A 21,226-nucleotide genomic window follows, 5' to 3' on the forward strand; every position below is an offset into this window, starting at 1 on the left:
ACTTCTCCAGACCGAACCATTTGCTTCCTTCGTTTAACAGTGTAAAATCACAACTTGAGGTGGTTGTACACAACTTGTGTGCGAGAAGTATTGAATTCGGAGGCAGCGATGGTTGTGGCAGCTATGGATAGGGTAGTGCTGGTGATAGAGAATTGATTTAACCCAGAACGGTGGCGCTCAAATTTATGAGGTGCCAAGTTGAAGGTTGAGCGTCAAGTATGCACTAAAGCGTCGTTTGGCAATGAGTTGGCATCGACCGAGGTCATCATGCCGATTGAACCGGTATGCTAAAAGTGCAACAAACATGGTGGGAGGGCGCAGCGCTCCTATCCAGACTGTCCGGAACGAGCTCATACAATGGGCCTGTGCTCTCGTCATCGCGTTAGTTGCGTGCTCGACGGGTGCAACGAACGAGCTGCAGTAAACTCAAGCTTTTGCAACTAGCACGGAGACGGACAGCAATGCTCCGAGCAAGGATGCACAAAGCGTGCCCATAGCAAAGGGGTGTGCTTTACCCATACTATGGGTTAAGCAAAATGCAATACGATATTGATTGAACTCTCCGACCCTCCCCAATTAATAATGGTGTTATTTTCTTATTTTTCTCCACTAATGTAGCCACCACTCCAAATACAGAGTTGGGCAAAAGGCGAATAGAACAAAACCACCGGACCCGTGTGGATAGCTTACCTCGGTTATCCATCACCGTACAAGTATCCTACGCTCACCAACGCATGCATCAGATTCCTTGCGCCTGGAATTCAGATACAACACAAGGTTGGATAGTTAGTATATGTATTTTCACATTCTATTACATTTGAACTCGATTTCTGTAAGATATTCACAGTAAATGTCAGCGACTCATTGTTAGTCGCTGCTTTTGCTTTGTTTTCATACTCCTTTTGCAGACCAATTGCCATCGAATGAATGGAAGGTGGTTGTTGGGGCATAGCCCCCCTTATAATGAAATGTGCATAAATACTTTTTACCCTTTTTACAGGTACTTTTTACTGCAGTTTATGAACCCCTGTATTACAATGGAGAATGGGGTAGGGCAAATGAACTATCATAGCCTGCCCGGGGGCGATTTCGATCGAGTTTTACCACTTTTTAAGAACACACGAACTCATGTTGAACGGCACCCAAACGCGACCCTTCAAATGTTACCTTGTTCGAAGGTATAACAAGTTATTAAACTGAGGTCAACTTTTTATCGAACCGGCCCCGTTTGTATCAGCAAACAAACGATTGCGTTAATCGTTGAAGTTTAAGGTAAGAGTTGACGACCGGCGATTTATGCATATGGACCGTGGAACCCTTTTCAAGGGGTGGCTAAACTCCGGTTAAATGTGGTAACGGAGGCAAATGAAAGTGGAGCCCGCCGTAAAAAACATATGAGTGGTCAGGCAGCTCCGTAAAAAGTCTCCGGTAACGTACGAAACAATGTACTGAAGGGTCGTTGGGATTCAGTTATTCATAGATAACCTAATTCAAGGTATCGGTCAGTGCACTGATAGATCCTTGGCAAAACTGGCATGGAGCAGTGAAGTCTAAATCCAAAGGCTATATTATGCTACCGCAAACCACTACCAACCACTCATGCGGAAGCAAGAAGGCAGCACTAGAATCGTTGACTGAAGAAATCTATAAATCGCTTGCTACACACAGTTCTGCAGCAGCGGGGGCAACCGATTACGAAGATTGGCATGATACAGAAAGCGGTGACTAGGCCAGACGTGCCATATAGTGGAGACAATAGCCATGATGTATGCTCTGTAGCTGTGAAGAAAACGTGGAGAATTCTCTTTTTTGCCCTGACATTTGGAATACTAGCGGAGCATCACGGTCGCTGCGCTCATGTTGCTTTAGGGGTCGACCCCCAAAACTATGCTGACCACAGAGTTTTGGACGACGTCCCCACTTGAGGAATTTGAGTACAAAGCCGCTTGCAAATTCTAGCGCTTTATTTCCCCTTTCACGCTCCCCGATTTGCTGGCTATTTTGCAAACAACATACATACGTTGTTATTAACGGTAGACTGATACACCTGACCTGTGGTTCGAATGCCAGAACACTTGTATTTTACTTACTTAGGTAAGTGTAATAGCACCCAGCCGCAATGGCCAATGTTGCTGCCGCGACTATGACATGCACGGCTGTTCAAAGCTGTTAGTCTGCACGCGTAGGTAGATAACCTCATGCACGTTGAGCGCAATAAGGAAACATATATAATGAACGATAACTAGCTCAAAATAATGTAGTTGAGCCCGATATCGTATCATCACACATGCATGTAGGGTATCAAAGCAGAGCTGTGACGCCCGAGATCGACCCAACAGAACTGTAATTGAGTGGGCTAATGCATTTGCTTAGTCGAACATCTTTTCATGAGCAACGCAATGAATGAATGAATTAACGCAGACTACAAAGGAGCAAATAATCGGCGCCTTTAGCGTGCAGGAAGGACTTGGAGCTGTCTGATTTCTTTAAAGCGAAGTAGCAGGCGAGCTCGAACGGGCCAAAAGAGAGCCATTGTTGCTACCAAGAAGCACCGACACGGACTCCGGCTCGTACACCCCAGCTCATCGTCCAGCTCGTCATCCGCGCATAGCCTTCAATGTAATTTAGAGAAGTTGCTGCTCGACAGTACCCGGTCCTCAGCATGCAAAGCTGCTTGCTACTTGGCGTAGCGTTGGCGCTTCCTTGAGGCTCTGCTTGTTGATGCTTGGGCTCTCTGTTGTGCGCTGGTCAAGCGATCCCGAAGGGCCGCAGACTTCTTACCAACGGCCGCAGAGCGACCCTTCTTACGACAGCATAAGGTTTGAAAGGCAAATAGGCTTAATAAAGGGTCCTAAGCGGGTCCAAATAAGGGTAAAATGTCACGTTTAGGTCTATTTCTGATGTCCTCCATACTAACGGTCGAATTTGCTGTTTCATAACTTCGACCCTCTGGTTTTATGGCATCTAAAGATAGTGACGTCGGTTCAGCTAAAAAAAATCCGTGCCGATACCACCTTCCGATAAGCATCCAAACGTTGTTTAACCGAGGTATTTTTTCATTTTTTAGTCCCCGTGTGAGCGATTCTTAATTGTGGCCCTAACCCATTCGCAGAATTAATGTAAAAAGTAAAGCGGAGTGTATATAAGAGACGTAAAAACTCCATAAAACGGAGTCTCATGATTATAGGGGGGGTTTCGTCCCCAATTATTCTGACAACCTTGAAAAATAGACGAAGTATTGTCATTTGCGCAGGAAGTAAGACGTCGTTGCTCTCCAAAATGCTATTTCCTGAGCAAGTTAAAGTAGCAATGTGCAATTCTGACACCAACTTTTGGTCTTGCATGTTCACACAAACGCCAAATGTATAGCTAATACTAGCGTTTGTTAAATGTTTGTTACTGTATAGTGAATCTGGCGAACATGTATGTGGAGTGAGACGTGTAGTCGTTCATCTTGAAGCTCTTTTAAACCACTTACAGTGAGTTCGTGTTATTGTGAGAAGCACTTACGTGTTGGGGGGCACACTGCTGGTCTCGCTGTTGCAATGAGCTTTAAATTAATGTAATGTAAGAGCAAATGTGCATACCGGTGGTTGTTGAATGTAATGTGACTGAATTTTTCGCCATGAGTTACAATTTTACTGATATATTGGCTTGCTGAATGCTCGAGCACGATTTAGCCTGGTACTGTGGGGGATATTTAACGATGTCCAACCGGAAATTTGTTGCAATCCATTCAGCGGCCAACGGTGGCGACGCCAAAGCCACTTATAATGATTCGGAAAGTGTATATTTACTACTGTAGCATGGAAGCCAGGACTAAGCAAAAGACTATACATTGATTTACGGTTGAAAGACGTCGAAAGCTACGACGGCACTACCAGATGCGGCACGAGATCCCTTGCTGTTACGTCAAGCCTCTTTCCTGTCTTCATTTATGGCGGCGACAGATGACTCGGACATGCAAGTATAGTTGATCAGCATGTGTGCAACGTCGGGAACACGCGCGCTGTCTACCAGTGCTCGCTCCGCTTGCTCGTGGCATCGATCCCCGTGCTGCCTATACCGTTTTCCATGTTAAACTCCAAGCCCGGTAATTTTAATAAAATCTGATGCAAACCCGGCACTTCGTGCATATATTTTTGAAACCAATTTGGTAAAAAGTATGAGTGTGTATAGGATACTTGGGGGCGGTACTGAGAAGCTAAGATACAACATTTTCCGAAGCAATGCCCCTCTAGCAACCGGGGCGAAAATTCGCCGTGAGGATGCTGCTATTCTAGTACTAAGCATAAATTGTGTAGGGTTCTGTGCCAGACTTCCTATTTCTTATTGCACGAAATTGATGACGGGGTATCAGTAAGTTATTCCCGTAAGTTACTGCAATTTTTTCTTACGGATATTGGAATTTACCGAGCCATGACCCATAGACAGGGCTTCGCATTAAGTGGTAATACTCAATACGGTATTAATACAGCACCCCATGCCTACTGTATTGCTACTGGGCGCACCACTATCTGGCTTATGTATTAGCTGCATCACTATAGTTGTAGTTTGTATTATTACGGTCGTAATACAGACGGGGCCATGTCTACCAGTACGTAGAGTGCCCGCAACTGGCATTGAATCCCAACACTTTAGCTTGCAATGGGCTTGAATAGGACTCCTGCTGTCGATCTGGGCTCCCGTGGCATGGATGACCGAGAAGATATCGAACCACCGAAACGCGCTCCATCCTATACTTTCATTCATTATTATTTAAGTTCTCTACGAAATGCACACGACTCTACAGTAGACTACGCAACAGTATAACAGCAAACTACAAAGCGACACCCATCTACTTCCAACTCCGCCGAATTGATTCCGAGATCAATCGTATCCGGTCAGTTCTCACTTCGTACTTGCTGTGAATCGCACTTATGTGGATACTATAGTTTATCCTAGTAAATCTTTGGAAGTGCTGCTGTATCTACTACTGTAGTACTATATTACTACACACCCTGTCTATTTCTGTGGAGCATGTTACTATAATAATGCACACCTTAGACTACGAATTCATGTTTGAATGTCGTCTGAATGTTGCAATAGCTGCATGTGACGCGAATGTAGCTTAATAGCAAACTCTTGGCAAGCAAAAGGGAGGGGTTCGTATAAACGCAGATTTTGGTCTATTATATTATAGTAATATTCAGCATCGGACTATAATATATTATTGCTAATATATTACATGATTTAGTCTCATATAAATATTAATATATTAATAAGTATTAATAATTTTGATGCATTAAGTACGATTTTACTTTGCCCACTCGCCGGGCCGGCACAGGCAAAGTATCCCACCACGGAAGCTGAAGAGGAGAGAGATGGAAGCGCTCGTGCACGCGCCAAGATGACCTCGTCCATGGTGAACCTGGTTGCAGCTGTCTCAAGGCCTTCGTGTGTGTAAACGCACCAATATACCGGCTGCGGTCGCTAGGACAGGAGCATCACGCCCAGCGTCGTCATGCAGCCGTGGCTGTTTGTCGTCGAGCAGACAACATGCAGTTTATCGGCGTCGGATTCCACGTTCAGGACCACTTTATGGGGCTCACCGGTACACAACACGGCCGTCTACGCGACGGCCTTCGGGTTCAGCCTGTAGATGGCGCCCAAGAAGCTCTTGGATTAACGCGGTCACGGACGCGACACTCACTTGCGGCTCGTGCAACCGGGACACAACGGCCCAGCCGCCGGCTGTCAAATTGTTATAGAGTCCCTGATAAACAGCACGCAACTTGCTGTGGATATGATGTCGCCGACGATAAGTATGATAACTAGTCCGACAACGATTTAAGTGCGCGAGTCCATGTAGCATGAGCCCCAGGGCTTGACGTAGGAAAATGCAATCAGGTGAACCCCTAATTGCATACACACCCTCCACCATAACATAGGTGGCTTTATCTAAAAAATGAAGCCATGTTATGGTGAATTATATTAAAATTTCAGAGTGCAATTTCGCGGACGTAGTGGATGGCGGCGAACGTGTTCCTCAACCAGTTTAGCGGGTAGAGGAATCTGCTGAATGCTTCTCGATTGGCGGATCGTTCAATCCGACGGAAAGAAACAGCGGAACTGGGGAACACACGCTAACTAACTGTTACGTACAGCTAACTCTACAGTTAGTGTATATGGAGAACACTAATACCTGTGCTACTGGATAGAAAGTTACGTTCGTACTGCGACTAAGGCCAACACGATATCTTACTTCACAGGTTGTTAAGATCATTATAACGCTTGATAAAAGTCAGCTCAACACAACTTTGAAGTGCATTAAAGTAGTAGCGACCGGTTTCCAACCACTTGCTAGCGTAGCACCAAACTAACTTGCCCACTAACCCGCCCTATCAGACAGAATCTGTTATCAGTGATAACAGATTCTGTCCACAAGCAGACCCTGAGATTTCTGCATCGCGCATGTCTTCATCAAGCGCTCGGAAGTACTCTATCTGCGCGCTATTACCACCACTTCAGCTTGAAATCCGCAGCGCTCTACTTCTTGAATACGTTTTCCTTCGCAGGTCCGGTCTCCATCCTTGTCCCCGTAGTGGTGGTAGCTGGTAGTGGGTATATTGTTTTGGTCATTTTATTAATATCGCATTAATATCGATACAAATCTTTCGGTATTATATTACTAGTATTATTATACCAACAACCGGGATATTAATATCGATATATTACTATATATGTATTAATATTTTGTTATTACTACGAATCCCTGGTTGCGACCGAGGAGGAATGCGAAGCAAGGCCTCGTTCGAGACGCCAGGACGTGCCGACGACGCATGGCGAGGCTTGCAGACAGCGGAGGATGCGAACGCTTTCGAGCGGGAACTTCACGTTAGGCTCTCGTCAATTTTGACAACTTTGATTGCGGATTAGACGACTTCGCTTGCACTAAGGAGAGTGGTACCCCTTAATTCGGGTACCTCGCTCCCACCCAAAATAAAAGCTGACGACTTTGGATGGGGATTAGACAACTAAGGCTGGGCAAAGGTGTAGACACTCATACGACTGAAAGCGTATTGATTTGGTATCGACCTATTGCTGAATTACTAAGACTTCGGTATGGAGCTTTCTCGCGTAATTGGTCTGGAGACTTCCTGTTTCAAGATCCCCCTAAACCGTCAAGATAAAAGGCAACAATGCTCCCGCTCTGGTGGAGAAAATTGTTGCAAGACCGGCGACGACAGAAATGGCCGAACCGGTACCAACTACGGTACACCAGGGCAAAGAAACTTCAGTATGCACTTTTCAATCCGATTTGGTGGAATACATCAACAGCTTTTCAAGTATGGCATCCTCGGGATGGTGATCGCGAACCACTGGGAACAGGAACAATCAAGTTCCGTTGCCTTTGTCGTGTAGTTGCATGACAAAAGATGTGGTGTCTTAACGATTTTCTGAATAGTTCTCATCGTTGGCCCACTGTGCACGAGTTCTTTGACATTATGTGCTCCAAGTTGCAATCGTTGCTCGGAACGCAAGTGGAGTTAAGAGATATTCTGAAGTTGTATCATCAGCTGTCACAAATTTTTCATCGCGTGCTACCTGACCCTGATGCTGGCGGGATGAGTGTGGTGGTTCGTGGAGCTGCCCCTCCATCGTACGGAGTAGTAGCTGCCAGTGGGACACGATTTTTTCCGACTCTTCGATTACAAGATTGGAACTTACTGCTGATGCCAAAGAAGGAAGCACCGATTCACCCATTGGTGAGGCTTGGATGCCCACCGGCGTTCGTTCATTCAACGCTAACGGAAATGATATCGCTGCGACGGTGTCTGATCCCTGTTATTCATGATGTGATGCTCAGACTGTTTTTGGGGGACCTTATCGTGGGCTCACGACTGTATTTTCTGAGGTTGCTAAACCCGACTGTACAGGAGTCTGTGTTCGATCCGAGTGCGTAGCGATTGAAACGGTCGAACATTGTTTTTTCGCGTGCCCTAGACTGGCGGAGATGTGGAGAGGCCTTTGGGCACCATGGAGGCAGGCTTTTAAGATTGATCTGGAATGGCGACTGTTGCTTTTTCCGAAATTGTCTGACATACAAAATGACTGAAGATGGCACAATAAAGTACTGCTACTGCTTTGGAGGGTACATACCGCTATTGTGCTCCATACTACTTGGCGAATTCGCAATGATATCTACTTCCATGAAACGGAAGCCCAGCAACCAAGTTTGATCGCTTCCTTTCAAAGGCATTGCCAGTTCATTTATCGTCACTCCGAAGAATTGAACATCGACGCAGAGTTAGTGGGATTGGTACTTCAACGTCTGGGGTTTGAAAAACCCACCGCGGAGATTTTACCTCCTCCTTGTCGGATTTGGATTCCACGGATTCAGTTTTATTTTAACTTCAGTTATTTTGTAGCTAGCAGACCGGTTATCGACAACTAGTTAATCAACGTAATTTCCTTCCTTCAGCTTCTGCTTCTTTCAGTGCGAGGGCTGCTGCTTCTGCTGCTTCTCGCGCTTTCGTCTCCTGGATTTCGTATAACTTCCGGTACAAACCGTGCTCGATCTGAACGAGGTCGCCGTGGGGGCCTTCTTCCACGACGTGGCCATCGCGGGTGAAATCCGTCCGTCCTGCGGTGGTGGCGAACAGCACAGGCTCCTACAGAACCAGTCCGATCTGTGAGCGCAGCCGACCAAGGTTTGCAGTCCAATTGATTATGTTTGACCGTGAAGTCCTATCGCAGGATATAAGTTGAATCCTCTGCTGATTCCACGCTCTCAATGTCTCACTTTCCAACCGTGCATCCCGCTGAGGCAACAACTATTATCCAAGAGTTTCCAACCATGCGCCTGGTGAACCTCCTGCTTTTCGCTATGCTCGCCTTCAGTTTGAACTTCGTCGATCTCGCCAGCGCTAAGGCCCAGCTTCGTAAGGACAAGTCGCCAACCGACGAGATAATGAGCTCAAGCCGTAGACTTGAACCTCTGAAGCAAAACGTCGAATCCACTGACCCCTCTGATACCAAGATACACGTCGGAGTGTCCAACCCCGAAGTCCGAAAGCTGAGAAGTTCCAGCTCAGTCACACCCAGCCAACACTCCAGCGTTAAAGAAGAAGAAGAAGAAGAAAGATCTGGCAATGCCCTGATGAGCAAGCTGACGGCATATCTGCAAAAGAAGATGCCCAGCCTTAGTGGCTCAAGATTCGAATGTACTTGGCAGTGGCTTCACTCGCAGTATCAGGCTCGGTGATCGCAGTCTTTGTCCTAAAGCACCTAATGCCCTAAGGTGTGGCGAGAGATACACGAGCGGACGGGTGAACATTTCATACGAAGGTTTAGGGAATATCTTAAATGAGGATCTATCTAAACAAGGGGTAGAGTTGAACTAGGGCTTCGCGGGGGCTGAGAAAGCGAAAATAAAACAGGACAGATATACGCACAGCGCAGTATTTCCTGTAAGTTTTCCTCGAGCAGGACAAAGCGCGTTGTTCAGCGATGCCAAGTACAAGACCCGGTCGGCCACGCGAGTAGGATAGGAGCCATTCAAGCTGACGGTTTTCGGGTACCAGGAAACTGGTACGCGTTTTGTCCCCGGCCGAACCTGGCTGTAGTGTAGTCGCAGCAGTTCGTCTTGGCCATTCAAGAGTCGGCGCCGCCGGAACAAGAACGATCAGCAGCAACCAGACCACGCTGGCGGCGCTCATCAGCTCTTGAAAAACCCACCTCAACCACTCCCTAGGGCTGCCTCGCCTCGATCCACTTCACGGATCTCTCTGAGGCTCGCCTTCATTAACCCAAGAACGAACTGCTTGTCCCCCACAACGTGCTTTGGTATGATGATAAGGAAATACCAGATAAGCAGCTTCTTAGCGCAATAACCCACTTGCGATAATATCAATTTACTTTCTTACCTCCGCGCTGTTAATAATCAAATACAAGCAAGCTATTAGCTGCAACAGCGCCCTGCCACGTGCTGTAACTTCGTCCTGGTGTTGCGTCTTCGGGTCGGGCGTGAGAATGGGAAATGGTACGAATGAAACTTGATGATGCGATTGATGCTTCCTCACCGATAGAGACCGACTAGATAATTATTTAGATGACCTATTAAGTTTACTTTCATAAAATTTTAATATATGATGGATACTTAAACAGGTGCGATACACGCACGGCTTCATGCGACACCGATTTAATCCTGTGCCGGCTGCGTAGCAGCATACCTTACGGTACACATGCTATCTCAGTATAAAGGGATTTCTACCAGTTTGTCATTGCTTCGACTGGACCATTTTTCGCGTTTGCCCCAGCAAATGGGGTTAACCCCAGTTAGAAGTAGAGCTATATCTACGCCGTGCTCTAAAATCGTCGACAGGTCTGTGCGCCAAAGAGAAGCGGGCGGCGTGTTGCGCTCGACTGTTAGAATAAGGCGTGGAGTGGCTGCGGAACAAGTGAAGTTATGGAGACCCTTCAACGACGTCTCGAGGAGGCTGGATACAGCGGGGGATTCGAATGCGTTCGTGTTTGGCGATGAGCCAGCATCAACAGAAGTCATGATGCCGATTGATTCGGCCCAAGAGTATCAGCAAACGGCGGCTCTTTTGCTGAACGATGGTCTGGAGATCATGGCAGCCCGAAGCCCTCCAAGTGCACCAGCAAATAAGGTACATGACTCGAAGAAAAGAGGCCATAGAAGGTGTTCTGTTGCTGGATGTCCGACTCGAAGCAAGCAAGGAGGCAAGTGCGACAAACACGGCGGAGGGAAACGGTGTGCGCATCCGGGCTGCTACAAGTATCCTCTACATAACCACAGGTGCGCCACTCATGGCGGAGCACGGAAGTGTGCACACCCGGTTTGCCCCTACCAAGCTCTCTCCACCGGCAAATGCGGTGCACACGGAGAAGGCCCGCGACGCTCCGAGCCAGGCTGTGATCAACGGTCGTAGTTCAAGGGCAAGTGTAAGGTTCATGGTGTGCGTCCGCGGTGCTCTGCACCCGGTACACATCTGCGAAAGGAAAGTGCAACAAGCATGGCGGGAGGGCGCAATGCTCCTATCCAGACTGTCCGAAACGAGCTCATACAATGGGTTTGTGCTCTCGTCACCGAGTTTGCTGTGGGCATGAAGTGTACATGAACGAGCTTCGGTATAGTCAAGCTTTTGTAACAAGCACCGAGGTGGACAGCTATGCTCGGAGCAAGGAGGGTCGAAGCGTGCCCTCAGCAAGGGTGTGAGCTTTACTCATAACGTTAGTGGAAGCAGCACTTCTTAACTTACACCGTTCACGCTATTTAGTCGTAGTTCGCAAATAGTCCGTAGTTTTTCGTGAGACACAGCGCAACTGACTAAAAGTGGTGTACGAGTTTTGAGGGGAAAAGATGAAATTTCAAAATGTTCTAGTAACGTCAATATTTAATATTTCAGGAATCTAAGACCATGATTGGCTTCGGCTCAACGAGATCTGTCCAAATCCGCCATCTTTGTGATGTTTCAAGGTCCTGGGGAAAATTTGGTGGATATTTCATGGTATGGTACTGTACCTGGCGGATGTAAGGACATTGCGCGCGCGCGCAAACAGCAAGCGGGAAGCTTTGCGTCGCCTCATGGTGCAGTCGGAGTCCACCCGCATATCGCTGAGTGTTTGTTTATCGCCATGCGGGATGCGAATGCGCTCGTGTTTGGCATCCACAGAAATTCTGATGCCGGCTGCAAACTATCACAAGGCTGGGCCAGGCACCTCAGCGGCACCTATTGTGCTGGACGATGAACCGACAGCAATGGATACAAGCGATCTGAAGGAAGCAGAAGCGAGTGTGGCCGTGGCGAAGACGAACACAACTGTGAGGCGAACTGCTGACGGTCACGAATCTCTGCCGATTAAACCAAGCGACTCAATGGCGACTATTGTGCTGAATGAAGTACCGGAAGTATTGAAGTCCAGCAATCCAAAGGAAGCTCAAGCTCAAGAGCTGCATAGCGTGGCCGTGAAGAAGACGAGGGGTGCTACTACTGTGAGGCGGACGGCTAGCGGTAAGAAGTGCTGCGCTGTTCCCGACTGCCCCCAGATCGCTCTGTATGGGGGCAAGTGCATCAAGCATGGAGGGGTAAGCGCTGTTCCCATTCGGACTGCAACAAGCTGGCCAAAGTCGGTGGCAAGTGCATCGCCCACTGCGGAACTCGACCAAGTTCGCACCCAGACTGCAGACACCGAGCTGTGTCCAGAGGCAAATGCTGCACTCACGGAGGTGGTTCACGCTGCTCCGACCCTGGTTGTATCAAAGTTGCCCAGATCAAGGGCAAGTGTAATGATCATGGCTCGTGTCCCCAGTGTTCTCGCGAAGGCTGCATCCGGTACGCTGTGTGGGAAGGGAAGTACAATTATCACATTGAAGCGACAGACTGTTCTCACCAAGGCTGTTCACAACGCGTGTTCACACCCAGGATGTACCACTAAAGTCTACCTGATTGGCAACGTCGGCCCAATTAATGATGATAACTCGAAACCAGTCAACGCAAGGTGTAGCGAGCACGATAGAGGGGAATAGTATTCATTCACGCTGTATAATATTGTTTATTGTACATAGAAACCTATAGACAAAAACCTAAACAAAAAAATGTATTTCAGATTATGGTTTATCCTGTTCGGTGTTCATAGTCTCCTCCGTGGCGCATACCACTCGGGACGTCGCCTTCGGTACAGGGTTCACGCTCATGACCCCTCCAGTTCCGTTCTGCTCGAGGTACCACTTGACCGTTTTCAAGTGAGCGTGAGATCCGGCAGCACAATGGACTGCGACGAACTGGTGCATCTTGATGCCACTCGGCTGATCAACCATGAACTTCTTCAGCTTTTTGGTCAGCCCCGTGTCGTCTTGTTGGCGATTACCGAACAGCTCCAGTTGGCGGGCGATTTGAGGGGTTGCACAGTGATACAGCACCGAGTCGAGGCCTCGAGTGCTCCACTTGGCCACGAAAGCTCGGTCACTCGACTCCCTGGCAGACACTTCCCTCCACAAAGTTCTAGACGAGGGCTTCCTCACCAAAGCGAGCAACTTCTTTGAATCAGTAGAGGCCAAATGCAGCAGCATAAACCCCGTCGAGATGATCAGCGCCACCGCCAAGCCACCGAAGATCGCGTACAAGTGCGGATCCGAGTGCAGCTCCGCGTTTCGGAGCAGCAAATCCGCCCCAACTTTGCAGGAAAAGTGAATGACCAGAACGGCCGCAGCGTTGAGCGTCCAGAAGCGCATGAAATCGTTTCGAGCGGCGTGGTCCAGACGCATGGCCAGCGACCGCGTCTGCAGCGTCACTCGAATGACCCAGTAGCTGCTACTGAGTGTGGTGAACACGAGCGTGAGGCTTCGTACTGGGATCGCAGGTGTGCAGTAGATGACGATGCTTCCTTCAGCCGTCGACAGTTGAGCAGTGCAACTGAGAGAGAAAATGTTGCTCAAAGCACCAATCGCGCCGAGGTAGAGCAGCACCATAGTACCCGGATGTTCCAGCGCCCCGTCCGCTGGATCACATTGCAGTAACTCGAACAATCCGATGCGAACCAGCGAGATGGCGTCGTTGTTGAACGAGTCCAGAGTCCCAAGACGCGACTGAATTTCCTTCGCGGGGCGGTAGACGCTGTTGCGGATAAAGATCCAGACGCTCTTGAGGATGTAGATGTACTCCAACGCGTAGTACGAGGCGCCGATCAAGTTGAGAATGAGCAGGAAAGTTCGGATCTGTCGACTGGTGTTGTCTTGGATACGAATGCGCCGGTTGATGAGCGTCGTATCGATCATGAACCACTCGATCTGCCGCAAGTTTTCCTGCTCGGCCAACTGCTGCTCTTCAGAAGCCCCAGCGGACATCAACGACGCGCACGACGGCAGCTCGATCAAGTTGCCGTTCAGATCACGGAATAAAACTTCATTCGTCGTCATAAACAACCGACAAAGAGTCTGGAGCTCAGTCTCCTGGGAGTCTCGGAATGCACAATTACCCAGGCCGTCCCCCATATACGCTTGGTACTTCTGAACGTTGCGTCCGCTTTGCTTCATTACATCGTCCACTGTACCACGACAATCGGGCGTGTGGAGGTATCCGTAGGGGGTAGTCAGCGGCTGAGATTGAGTGTCATTGGAGCGAGACTTCGTCCACGCGGTCCCGTCGATCGCAAGTAGCGGCGACTCCGTCAGAGTTTCCGGAAGAGTTAAAGCCACGTACCCCGCCGTAGTCTCACGCCGACGGCCTAAGGTGTAGACTGTGGTGTTGTCCAGCTTGGTGTAGTCTCGTTCGTCCTTCTGGAAGAGGAACATGAGGTTCACTGCGAATGTTGGGACGATGAGGGACAACTCTTGTCCGCACTGCTTGATCGCTGCAGCGTCTACGTCTTCGACTGTGATGGCCTTGTCCATGGTCGTGTGCTTGATGGCGCAGTTCCAGAATGGAGCCAAGTGCATCGTGGACGCCAAGTGCATCCCAATCGTGTTGATGAGGAAGTCGGAGGTGAAGAACGTAGCGGCAGTATGCGTCACCTCAGCCAGAATCGCAGCCTCTCCATTGACGTTCACCCCCATCGTGAGCTGCTGAGTTTCCAGATAGTACGATAGAAGAGCGCTGACGCCCAGCACATCGACAAGCGCCACGTGGTGGATATCGTACGAGCCTGGAAGCAATGCGATCACGTCAGCTAATGAAATGCCTTTGCTGTATCGACCCACGATGGCTTCTGCCACGTCGTTGGTGTAGTCGGGAAGAACCAAGTCCATGTACCCTTCCTGTACGTTCTTCATGATCTTACGCACCACCAGCGCGTCGTTGAAGTGGCGCAAGTACACTTCTGACATGTTCACTACAGCGATTAGGCCCAGAGTGACATCCCCCACTTCAGACAGGTTCGCGTCCGTCGGAGCTGTGACCGCGTGGTTGAAATAGCGGTCGAGTGGGAACCGGTCGTGGAAGTCGCGGCAGAATTCGTGCTGAATGACGGGGAACCAGTTGCCGAACAGGAGCTGGGCCTCCGTCTCCCAGGCCTTCACAGAACTAGTCACAGGTCCACACAGCGGCGCCAATACATCGACCATGAGATCTACGGGAGTCGCCAATAAATCTGCCGGAAGACCTGCTAGTAAATCGTCACGACGCAGGTTGGCTCGGACGAGGAAATCCGTGAGTGAAATGTTGGCGGCGGTAGAACGGGAGAACTCTTTCTTGGTCTCCAAGTCGATCAGAGGGAGCAGAGACCGCTCGAACGTGTCGAAGTAGTGCACCCCACTCATGACGACGCCCATTTGGTTGAGTTTTCTCGCTGCTATTTCGTCGCGGACTTCGTCGAATGGCTTAGTGACGTAGCTGCCGAGGTAGTATTCCTTCAGAGGGATCATGCTCACTCCGAGAAGCACGCCGAAGAATATCGCGAGGCACGTTTGGTACGAGATCTCATAGTCTTTCAGCTGGATTGGCTGGCTGGTAGATGGCTTGGCAACTCCTTTTGGCTGGTCTTGCATCTCTAGTGAGAACCGCGGGCCACCATCGATAGACAGTCGGTGTACAGTGACTTGACCCCCTCCATTGCTGTTGACGTTCCCGTCGATAGCCGCCATCGCTCTAATGTACCTGTGCGAAGAGCGACAAGGACGCGCCAGCACTAATTTTGGGTTATATAGCTCGCGTGGGTCTGATTGAGCTATCTTCGCATAGTTTTCTCCACCAAAACACCAGCGCTAGCGTCACAGGTATTTTAGGGAACGAAGAACCCAGAAGCGAAGACGAAAATTCCAGTGAGGGTGAAGAACTATTCTCGTGTTCGCATCATACGATTGCGACCCGCTCCAAAAAAAATAATAAAATGTTGAGTGCAAGTTTCTAGTTTGGAACGTTCTTAGTAGGACTTGGTGTACTCTCCGCTACGGCGTAAATCTTGGGTTTAGTTGGTATGGGCTCCATGGCCATGACGCCTCCTCGTCCGTCCGGGTAGAGATACCATTTGACGCTGCGTAGATGCAAATGTGCCCCAGTAGCGCAGTGCGCAGCGACGAAGTCGTTGATTGGAATGGACGATGACTGCAGGCCGATTTTCATGGGATCCCCCGATCTACTGCCGAGTTTCCAATTTCGGTGCTCCGGCTGCTCTGTCAAGCTGGAAATCTGCAATTGTCGAGCAATTTGCGGAGACGCGCAGTGATACAGCACCGAATCAATATCGTTGGAGCTGCTCCACTTGCCCACAAACGCTCGATAACTCGTAGCCCTCGCTTTCGCAGCTTTCCACAATGATCGTGATGAATCTTGTCGGAAAAGTACCTTCAAACGGTCAACGTCGGTAGAGGCAACATGAACGAGGACAAATCCTGCCGAGATCACCAACGCCAACGCGAGACCTGCAATGATTGCGAAGATATGGGGATCTGAGTAGAACTCCAGATTCTGGAAGACCAGATCGGCGACGCCTTTGCACGTGAAGTAGATGACCAGAACAGCGCACGCGTTGATGAACCAGAAACGGATAAAGTTGTCCCGAACTACGTGGTCAAGTCGCGTTGCCAATGATCGTGTCTGCAGCGTCACGCGGATGACCCAGTAGCTGCTGCTTAGAGTCGTCAGTACGAGGTTGAAGCTGTTCACTGGGATCGCAGGCTTGCAGTAGATCACGATGCCCGCTCCGGTAGTCGAGAGGTCCGCTGTGCAGCCCAATCGGAAGATATTGCTGAGAGACCCAATTGCTCCGAGATACATCAGCACCATAGTGAGAGGATGTTCAAGAGCGCCATCCGCTGGATCGCACATCAAAAGCTCGAGAATGCCAAGCCGTACCAATGGGGTCGGCTTGATATTGAAATGATCCGAGCTCGCAAGACGAGAGCGTTCCTCTGCGACGGGCTGGAGCACGCTGTTGCTGACGAAAGTCCAGATACTCTTAAGGATGTAGATGTACTGCAGAGCGTAGTGAGACGCTCCGATCAAGTTCAATAGCAGTAGAAAAGTCCGGATCTGTCGACTTGTGTTGTCCGTGATGCGGATTCGTCGCGTTAAAGTGGTCGTGTCGATCATAAACCACTCGATCTGACGCAGATTTTGTTGTTCCAGATTCTGATCCTCTTCACTTGCAGACGAAGTCACGAGCGAGGAGCACGCGGGGATTTGGACGAGGTTTCCTTCGAGGTCTCGGAACAAAACTTCATCCGAAGTCATGAATAAGCGGCAAAGCGTCTGCAATTCCGTCTCCTGGGAGTCTCTAAAGGCACAATTACCCAGTCCATCCCCCAGGTAGGCTTGGTACTTCTGTACATTACGGCCGGACTGTCGAAGCGCTGCTGTCACAAGTCGGACGCAGTCTGGAGTATACAGATAGCCGTACGGGGTTTTAGCCAAAGTGGTAGTTGATGTCGTGTTTGTATTCTTCTTGGACCAACTGGACCCGTCGATGGATAATATAGTAGACTCGTCGATATGCTCAGGAACTTGTAGAGCTTTGTAGTCGGTATCAGACTCGCGTCGACGTCCTAGAGCGTACGTCGTCGTGTTGTCCAGCGTCGTGTAGTCCCTTATCTTCGACTGGAACAGGAACATCAAATTCGCAATAAAGGAAGGGAGGCTGCTCGTCAGGTTGCTCCCGCACTCCTTCATCACAGAGGCGTCCACATCATCCACGGTAATGTCTTTGGCCATCGTTGTGTGCATGATCGAACATTGCCAGAATAACGCCATGTAAGTCGTCGAGACGTAGTGCATTCCGACTGTAGTAGTCAAGAAATCCGACGTGAAGAAGGATGCAGTCGCGTGAGTCACTTCGGCCGAGATCGCAGCCTCTCCATTCACATTTTTCCCCATCGTGAGCTCTTGGGCCCCCAAGTAATACTCAAGTAGCGCACTGACGCCCAGGACATCGACCAAAGCGACGTGATTCACGTCAATAGAGGCTGGGAGTAGCGCGATCACCTCAGCCACCGTCATCCCTTCACCATACCGATCCACAATGGCATCCGCAACGCTGTCTGTGTAATCGGAGAGATCAAAGCCCATAAACCCATCCTGTACGTTCTTCATGATCTTCCGTATCACTTGTGCGTTTCTAAACTGCCGTAGGTACACCTCGGACATATTGACAACAGCGATGAGACCGAGCGATACGTGGCCAATTGTCGCCAAATTCGCATCTAATGGCGCCAATGTCTTGTTGAAGAATCGATCTCGAGGGAATTTATCGTGGAAATCGCGACAGAATTCGTGCCGAATCACCGGGAAATAGTTGCCAAAGAGAAGTTGCGCTGGCGTCTCCCACGGATTGGCCGAGTCTGTTGCCGGTCCACATAACGGTGCAAGCACGTCCACCATTAGGTTCACCGTGTGGGCTAACGTAGCTGGTGGTAGCGCAGTTAACAGGTCAGCTCGACGGACATTAGCCCGAACGAGGAAGTCCGTCAATGTTAGCTGAGCTGCCGTGTCGTGGGAAAGCTTCTTTTTGGTGTCAAAGTCGATGAGCGGGATCGCCTTGCGATCGAACGTGTCGAAGTAGTGGACGCCGCTGATGACGACGCCCATTTGGTTGAGTTTTCGCGCAACTAAATCGTCTCGGACTTCATCGAATGGGTCCGTGACGTAGCTGCCCAGGTAGTACTCTTTGAACGGGGTGAGGAAGGCCACAGTGCCGAGGAATAGGAAGACAACGACGCAGGCTTGGTACGAGATCTGCCGGTTAATTAGCAGGAGTAGTCGGGGTCCAGGGTCTAGCCGCGGAGGAGTTGTGGTGCTGGCTCGTGGTGGGTTTCTATTGGGACTGGGCTCAGCTGATTCGGGCGAGGACATCGTCCGCCGCCAACTCGCCACTCGGTCGGTTGGAGTTCTGCACTGAGGACATACTTAAGTAGGGCGTAATTCGCACTTGGGAATGGGAAAAGTCAATCGTGGGCTATTTTCGCCCGCTATTTCAGTTTTAGTACTTCCGCATAGCAGTAACCGGGGGGGGGGGGCTTGACCGCTATTCTCGGGATTGTCCCGCGACCAATCGTCACCAAATGCCAGCATCGGCGACCATCTACCAGCTGTCCTTCATAATGTCCCGTGGGTCCCGACGTGTCCTAAAGTGACACACCCTCTATTAATAGTTTAACTAAATGAACCCACACGGGGAGGTTCATGACATCTATCCGCATATCTGAAGTGGCGGACTCGTCGGCATGCCCCACAATACGAGAGGCGGCGCGCTACTAAGCCACAGAACGCGTGCGTACGCATGTAAGCTAAGGAGAAGACGCTTGTCGCGACGAGGAAAAAGGCGGGCCGAGGGTAGCAAGTCTTTGAAGGTGAGAAGCTCACTGTTGCATCGCTTTATTCTGCGGCATCATGACGTGTGTTACTGTACTATTATATGATGTAGGCGCATGGCCAAGATAACGATGGATAGCAAAACCTGGTTGGAAGTATCGCTACAGGGCGCCTCCAGCCTAACGACGGCGACTGTGAGTGCCGTCGCTAGCTGCGGCTAATGCTGAATCGCAAGCACTGTCCCGTGTTGTACCTCGACTCAGACGAGGACTTCAACACGTACACCAAGCAGCTCCAGACGTGCGCGCTCGGCTCCTGACGCCCTGACGTCGAGGTTTGCTCGCTGCACTTAAGGTACTGTGATATTTACTACCGTAGTCTAATAGTTCTAAGCGGACTAATTGATCAGTTGTATTCATTTGTTCTGTGTTGTTGGTCATGTAGAGCCTTCCTAAGCTGACGTAAAATATGCACTGATTGATTTCCCACTCTGAGCTTTGTACTTACAGTACTTGTTGTTGCCTGATGGACCGCATCTTCGTCTCAACTCGTAGCAGCTCTTACACGCTGACTGTTTTGAGTGCTTCGCAGGGACGTCGCCCCTGTGCTGATCACTGCTGCGGGAGTCTTTTGGTGCGTTTGGCTGTGTCTGGATTGTCATCTTCTTGCGCGGAGAGGGTTCTTCGGAGTAATTGGGAGCAGCTGCATCGGACTGAGCTGCTGGTGACACCTTCCGCTCTTTGGACCGATTTTCAAGGCGACAGCGGAGAGCATTGATGGACAGTGCCGACCCAGGTTTGATACGCTGAAATTCCTCGAAGATCATCCTCCATTTTCCAGGTGTATTTTTTTCAAACGAATCCGCATAACTTCGCAGGTGCTCCAGCACGATACGACGGATTACACAAACTGGAACCTTGGCGCGTAATTAGCTCGTACATGAACTCCAGCTGAGGAGAGGCAGGAAATTGCTCGCGACCCAAAACGGCAGCAAGGCACATCGTCAAGAAGTCAAACTCAAAAAATTCAGGATTTCTTCCGAACTTGGCCCCTACTTTCAAATTGTGCTAGACACCACAGCATTAGATACGCATATAGTAGAATATGATTTGCATGCAATTACCTGCAAGAGGAAGATGTCAAGTATACGAAGGCCCGTTTCGTACGATACAATACGATCTAAGAGCTTTCGGAGTTTGGAATGAACTGCTTCGAGCTGACTAGTCGAAAGTACTCGTACCCTGCCGCCATTCTCGATGTATCAGGTTGCTAGCTATGCATCCTTGCCACTCAGGCTCTTTGACATTGAGGCTTGAAGCTGGAATCTTGCCCAGAGCGGTTGAAAACAGTGTAGCCATTTCTTCGGGCCCTCGTATTTTGTGGTCGGCCGTGTAAATAGCAGAGGACAGCTCAGTCGCTAGCCATCCCCGCATGACGTGATCCTTTACCTTCTCTGTGAACCTTTGGATGACGTGGAAAGGGTCTTGTTTGACTACCAATGCACCGTTGAAGACCTTGTCAATGAGGCTTCGTGTGCCGTTGGCGTGGTCGGTTATACAGAAGCGAGATTCAAGTGGTTTTGACGCTAATTGCGCGGCCACAGGTTTTAGAATTGCCGCAGTTTAAGCGTGATTTTCTGAGTACGTCAGGCCACGAGCAACAATTTGACCTATTTCATTTTGGGCAAGTAGTAGCATACGTACCTCGCTTGATTGATCTTTCTTACCTTGAGCACCAAATACTTTGAGTTTGCTGCAAAACTTTTGCGAATGATCTAGACGAATCACTCGCTTGATTTTGCACTGTGTCATGTGGGCTTCAAGCAAACGAGAGCATATTTCAGTCTGGGTCAGCCATATCTTTTGAAGAGCCTCATCATCAAGACATGCATTCGCTCCCATGTATTGCTCCAATGACACTAGCATAGGAGGCGAATAGTTTGCTTCTTCTTGCCTTCGCTTCTCCACCTCGACACCTGC

At 49.5% G+C, this 21,226-nt stretch overlaps 4 protein-coding genes across 4 annotated transcripts; 2 read left to right on the top strand and 2 right to left on the bottom strand.

Annotated features, from left to right (window-relative positions):
* Nucleotides 1-8,839: 8,839 nt before the first annotated feature.
* PHYSODRAFT_288986 (hypothetical protein) lies at nucleotides 8,840-9,247 on the top strand (the record flags this gene model as incomplete). Its single annotated transcript, XM_009539277.1, has 1 exon — nucleotides 8,840-9,247. One exon carries the CDS (start codon nucleotides 8,840-8,842, stop codon nucleotides 9,245-9,247), a length of 408 nt encoding a protein of 135 aa, XP_009537572.1.
* A 1,369-nt stretch (nucleotides 9,248-10,616) lies between these two features.
* On the top strand, nucleotides 10,617-12,444 carry PHYSODRAFT_529741 (hypothetical protein; the record flags this gene model as incomplete). Its single annotated transcript, XM_009539278.1, is given in 4 exon segments — nucleotides 10,617-10,920; nucleotides 10,956-11,136; nucleotides 11,148-11,242; nucleotides 12,086-12,444. 4 exon segments carry the CDS (start codon nucleotides 10,617-10,619, stop codon nucleotides 12,442-12,444), a joined length of 939 nt encoding a protein of 312 aa, XP_009537573.1.
* A 172-nt stretch (nucleotides 12,445-12,616) lies between these two features.
* PHYSODRAFT_529762 (hypothetical protein) lies at nucleotides 12,617-15,490 on the bottom strand (the record flags this gene model as incomplete). The annotated part of the gene is made up of 1 exon (XM_009539279.1): nucleotides 12,617-15,490. The coding sequence occupies one exon, from the start codon at nucleotides 15,488-15,490 to the stop codon at nucleotides 12,617-12,619; it is 2,874 nt and encodes a 957-aa protein (XP_009537574.1).
* Nucleotides 15,491-15,848: 358 nt separating this feature from the next.
* PHYSODRAFT_306954 (hypothetical protein) lies at nucleotides 15,849-18,788 on the bottom strand (the record flags this gene model as incomplete). Its single annotated transcript, XM_009539280.1, has 1 exon — nucleotides 15,849-18,788. The coding sequence occupies one exon, from the start codon at nucleotides 18,786-18,788 to the stop codon at nucleotides 15,849-15,851; it is 2,940 nt and encodes a 979-aa protein (XP_009537575.1).
* Nucleotides 18,789-21,226: the final 2,438 nt, after the last annotated feature.

The sequence above is a fragment of the Phytophthora sojae genome, assembly GCF_000149755.1.
Source record: "Phytophthora sojae unplaced genomic scaffold PHYSOscaffold_13, whole genome shotgun sequence".
Classification (NCBI taxonomy): domain Eukaryota; phylum Oomycota; class Peronosporomycetes; order Peronosporales; family Peronosporaceae; genus Phytophthora; species Phytophthora sojae.